This window comes from Aphanomyces astaci, assembly GCF_000520075.1.
Source record: "Aphanomyces astaci strain APO3 unplaced genomic scaffold supercont1.299, whole genome shotgun sequence".
Taxonomy (NCBI): domain Eukaryota; phylum Oomycota; class Saprolegniomycetes; order Saprolegniales; family Verrucalvaceae; genus Aphanomyces; species Aphanomyces astaci.
The window spans coordinates 811-6,237 of record NW_009798562.1 but is presented as its reverse complement, the minus strand read 5'-3'; the positions used below and the strand labels follow the sequence as shown (position 1 = coordinate 6,237).

Below are 5,427 nucleotides of genomic sequence, written 5' to 3'. Positions count from 1 at the left end.
TCGAAGGAGTAGTAGTTTTATACTAGTACTACTAAGTAGTGACAAGTTTCTTTCATTCATACGTTGAAATGTCCATTGTAGCACTGCGCCGTTTGAATCCAAGTCCGAAAAGCTGTAGCCACAAGGGACGCACGTCGATACACACTAATTCTAGGCATTATCGATTACGTTGACAATCCTACACTAATATAGGTATGGTGGGCACATGTCGACTACTTAGAATAGCTCAGCAGCACCATCGTCATGACAAGGTCATTTGAAACGCTTGGAGATTTCGAGCTCGATAGCACGCCGCCGTGTGCAGCAGGTAAAACTCCCATGTTCGTCGGGCGGAATCGGGCAGCGCCGCCGCCGCCGCCGCGTGAAAGCGAGCATGCCACATCACGTACATGGCATCATACTGGTCGCTGCAGTTAGTCACGTCGGTTACGACCCAGCCCACGTCGGTCATGGCACTGCGGACCTGCGACACAGTGTGAGCGTTCTGTCCTTGTTTAACTATCCGATGGAGCACACCGTCGCATACGATAACGCGCGCTTCGAGTACTTTGGCATGTACTTGTTGGTCCAAGCATATGTATTGGCGCGATGCGGGGTAGTAGTTACGTCCAGCACGAGTCGACCCTTTCCGACAAGTTTGGCTTTTAACAAACCCAAGATTCGCGTTAAATCGTCCGCATTGGCACATTCCAACACGTTTGACGCTGTGATCGCGTCAAAACCACTCGGCAATTGGTCTAACATGTGCGCCAGCTACCCCAAACAGTGTATTACGTTATATTATGTACATCATATGTATGACTATATATATTCATATATATATGGTGCTGCTCACAGATCAAATCGAATGGACAATAGATCGATACTGTAGTTGAAACTTCGACAACTGGCTTGGTGGTCAAATGTACAGTCCCATGGCTAAAGTGCAAAACTATATATTGTGTATCTAATACCATATTTATATATATATATATATTGCCACGCTAACCTTCCAATCGTACTACATCCCTCATCGGGTTCGACCAATCAAAACAAAAGAACAAAAATCCAGTGGCCAATCAAACTCGTGCAACCATCGAATTCATTGTAACTTCAATTACTATACACGGTGACACACCATATATTACATACAAACGTCAGTACAAACAAATCGATCCATGATATGGTCAAATCGATTCGAAACTGGAGCCCTCAGCACAATCAATCGAATGTCTTAGGAGAATCGATTCTCCACCGGAGCCAATCAAATCACGTCATGTTGAATTTCTGCCAATCAACCCTTCGCATTATTGGGCAAACCACATATATACTAATCGTTGTATAGTATAGTGTGTACAAGCTTAAATAGGATCAAATAGATTCGAAAACTATTTGGCGAAATGACTCTCTCAAGTCCAAATTTGGGTGAAATGAATGCACAATATTGCAATATCATCAGATTGAGATTGCCGCCTCGATAGATACAAATACAGTTCTATATTCAGTGCAAGCCCATCACAAACAATCCGAAGGGCTTCAATACCTCAAAACTGAAAACTCTCACACAATCAATAATATTAACCAAGCGCGACAGTGTGGGAGTGTCTGATGTTTACATGTGGCATATCGGCAAGCAGAATAAACTGGACATGCGACTCGATGTTGGCCTGCTGGGCCAATTGGATGGCTGCAATCTGTTCGTGTCGAGATTGTACGATTGAAATCACTTGTACGTGGAACTGCGTGGCCAAAAAGCAACCGACGCCGCCACCATACCCCAAGTTCAAGTCGAGCACCAGATGGCCACGAGTCTATATTCATGTTTAAAAACACCACAGCAGCGATAGCTTCAATGGATAGAATAGTTTTAGGGTATCCATGTATATATGGTACCAACGACAGCTTCAACGCCATCGCATGCAACGCTCGGTCTTGGGCCATCTAGATTGTACGACCTATAGATATGATACATGTCTTTATAGTGGACGTCGTACATTCAGAGTGTCGCCGTCCTGCCACAACCCACGCCCTTGGTACGTGCCGAAAACTCGACATACAGAATCGTCGTCGTCCAATGGGTCGTGTTGCACCTATTAAATGGCCAAGTGTTTATTCGTGGCCATTTGGAATATTGTGATATTTCGCTATAAACTTGCAAAATTATTCGCGTGGTTGTTTGTCTACTGAATATTGAATCACGGTGGAGTTTTGATTGGTTGAATATACAATTGTTCTTTCTGTAAGAGCCAATCAAATAATCCACTCCAAAATGGATTAGCCAATCATAGCGTCGATTCGTGATGATGATTCGATTCACTGGCGACATATTCGATTCAACGGGGTTTGGAAATTCATAGTATCGAATCATCCACAATATTGAGTTCATCATTTATTACAAGGATACAAGGACAAATTGTTCGTAAATTGGAGCAACATGGTATCATCCACATCGAATTAGTGTATGACTTGAATTAGTGTGATTGCCTTCGGACAATCCTGTTCATATAAAATTCAGTTCAAGAAGCGATCGATAAGAACAATATTATAGTATATTTTCTAAAACTGGAGCAACATGGAGACTAATGAATGGACGACACAGCCACATAAATATACACTAGAATTGACCCAATCAGATTGCCGGAAACCACCCTCATCCACATCGAATTAGTGTATGAACTTGAATTCGTGTGATTGGCTACAATAGTATTGGCCCGAAACTAACTCCACAGTGTTGGTACTCGTATATCCAAGCAAGATCATACTGGGTCGACAACATGGCACGCCGCGGACGACGGATACTGGCACACCCGCGTAGCTAGCGATACCCATCTGGCCGGCCACGACTGGTACATGTCCCTATCAAAGTCGACCAAAGGGATAAGTAACTTAGTTATTGTCGATTTGACACAAAAAATTGAATCGCGCCGACCAAACCGATCTGATTGGTTGTTGAATTTCATTGAGAAATGGGTTTTGATTGGCTAATACTTTTGAGCTCATCTGAAGTAGCCAATCCAATCGATTTAAATTTCAACGAGAAACCACAACACAATGAAATCTCACTCGAAATTTGCACAATAGTACTAGTACATAGACACGAACCGTCTAGCTTCAACGGGGAGTGTTAGTAAGCGATGGACAACCGTGTCGACGTGGATTGATATGTCAACGACGTCTGGCCCAAGACTCCATTGCCCCGATACATATGACTCGCCAATGGCCACGAGACCATCACTCATCCAGTCGAGCCACAAATGTTCGTCGTGGACGACCATGTGCTACATACAACGACGAGGAAATCGTTCACAGGTACTAGTAATAAATAGTAGGAGCAATAGGATGGTGTTAATTCGTACAAGGGGCGGTGTATGCACTTGTTCGTCTGTGGCAGTAACCCTTGGGAGCATGGCACTAGCAGGGTGGATGTTTCCTTGCGCCAGGAGCCGCCGCATGATGTCGGCGGCGGCACCGCGGACTTTTGGAAGTAGCATCGATCGAAGCATGTGCAGACCGATCACGACAGTTCCCAGAAGCAACGTGTTCACGTACAAAAGCATGGGGTGCTACAGAATGAATGAATGAATGCATGCATACATGGAGGATCGGAATCGAGGTGAAAACGCAGTCTCTGAACCTCGAGCGCAACATGGCAAAACAGTGGAAGAGATCCATGGATGAGGACGTCCATTGTGAGCGCGGCATCCCAGAAGTGCCGCGATCGACGGGGCGTAAACTGGTAAAAGACAAACCTACCACGAGTCAACACGTATGAATAACGACAGGAAAGCTGGGTACCGATGGAATGGCAACGACGGGCAACGATGCCGAAGGCGGTGCATCCCCACGGCCACCAGCATGGCCACGGGACTCATCCACAGCTTCACTCGGCTGAAATGCCAACATAGCATGACGCATGGCAGCACGACGTGCACAAGGGCGTCCACGATCCGCGACACGACACCCAAGAATGCCGACGACGACCAGAGACCCCATTCCGCATGCACCAGCGCCGTGAACGCGTGGCGATCGTACGTCCGTAGGCTATACCATGTGATCATGAAGGCGATACCACTTGACGTGAGAAAGCCTAGTGCCGCGTCATCTCCGCGGGTGGCAGCCGCGGCTGCCCAGACTACCCACACGACATCGGCGACATAGCTGCACCCAAACATGTCCGAACTTGAAAGCCACAAAATATCCGGATAAAGCAGTCCACGATGTCCGGATACATCCAAACGGCAACGCATATCCGTACACGGGCTGGAATCCCTATAAGTACGATTCGTAGATAAATGGATTGGTATATTGCAATATTCTGGCCCAAAACGGCATTTTGGGGCGGCCGAATTCAACACATCTGATCAAAATTGAAACATGTCTTGCTTGAAGAGTTTTAACCCAAATCCAATAGTTCCGAGTGGGATTTACTCCTTGAGGATGTCCAAAACGCCATATTACAAAATGGTCCTTTTACCTCCATTTGAAAAATGGCATTTTGGTTAATCCCAATTTGCGAGAAAGTGGAATATTATATTTGACTTCAAAATACAGGACTATTACCTTGTTTTTTGTATTTAGGATACGACACATTACAAATCAGCATTGATGTAACAGTCAGTACTACTACGGTAGTAAGTTACATGTAAAGCAGGCACATTGATGTAAACAGTCAATAAAGCAGACAATTGAAGTAAACAGTTACAAATGTTATAGCAGAAACATCATATCGAAGAGTTGGTACAGTATACAGATTCCATGGCTTTTTACGTCTAATCAAGCAATCGAGCATCATGGGATATATACACCCGGTATTGTGCGAAATTGATCCGATTACCAACCACATATTTTGGGAATTCCATCACGCATGTACGGAGGATTAGTGAGGACCACACTACAGTACCATATGTAGTTCTAAATTCACACTGACGTTAACGTTAATTCTTAATCCGCACTAATTTCAGTCGACGGTGTGTATAAATCATATTTACTAGTACCGGTAGTACGAAGTATAACGTTATTACTTCGAAGTAACTGTTTACTTCAATGTGCTCCGTATCGGGCAAAACCATATATATACTACTAATATGTCTATGTCATAGTTTGTGCAAGCTTAATGCGAAATGAAGTCCATACCGGTATATGGGTGAAATGCACAAATTAGGGAGATTTTTATTTATAGTAATAGTTCGAAGTATAGTAAGATATACACGGTTTACGAAACAAATACGAAACAATTTCAATGCAGTCACGAAACATTTTGTTTCGTAAAACGGAAGTATCGATTTCCCTTTATGCTGGATTTTGTATGGTGCTTCAAGTATAGAAAAATACCACTGATTTACGAAACATTCACGAAACACTGGATTAAAGTATACTCAGCGTGAGTTGAAGGATTTTGAAACGCACAAATTCAGGTTCTTTGGCCGTCACAAATGCATGGCGATATCG

At 44.1% G+C, this 5,427-nt stretch overlaps 1 protein-coding gene across 4 annotated transcripts; it reads right to left on the bottom strand.

Moving 5' to 3' along the window:
- Window positions 1-137: 137 nt before the first annotated feature.
- On the bottom strand, window positions 138-4,159 carry H257_18991 (hypothetical protein). Of its 4 annotated transcripts, XM_009848143.1 has the most exons (10): window positions 3,775-4,159; window positions 3,614-3,728; window positions 3,336-3,542; window positions 3,082-3,257; window positions 2,742-2,835; window positions 1,974-2,069; window positions 1,873-1,920; window positions 1,596-1,790; window positions 517-753; window positions 138-463 (listed from the first exon to the last, which is right to left on the bottom strand). In XM_009848143.1, exons 1-10 carry the CDS (start codon window positions 4,149-4,151, stop codon window positions 242-244), a joined length of 1,767 nt encoding a protein of 588 aa, XP_009846445.1. In that variant the 5' UTR covers window positions 4,152-4,159; the 3' UTR covers window positions 138-241. The 4 variants fall into 4 exon arrangements, with proteins under 4 accessions (XP_009846445.1, XP_009846447.1, XP_009846448.1 ...); XM_009848145.1 differs by having other exon boundaries at window positions 1,596-1,920; XM_009848146.1 differs by lacking the exons at window positions 138-463; window positions 517-753 and having other exon boundaries at window positions 1,389-1,790.
- Window positions 4,160-5,427: the final 1,268 nt, after the last annotated feature.

Coding starts and splice junctions, on each gene's coding strand:
- H257_18991 (XM_009848143.1), bottom strand. CDS start 4,151: ATGTTTGGGTGCAGCTATGTCGCCGATGTCGTGTGGGTAGTCTGGGCA. Junction 3,258..3,335: donor AAGTGCATACACCGCCCCTT/GTACGAATTAAC, acceptor CGTTGTATGTAG/CACATGGTCGTCCACGACGA. Junction 2,070..2,741: donor CGTGCCATGTTGTCGACCCA/GTATGATCTTGC, acceptor GCCATTTAATAG/GTGCAACACGACCCATTGGA.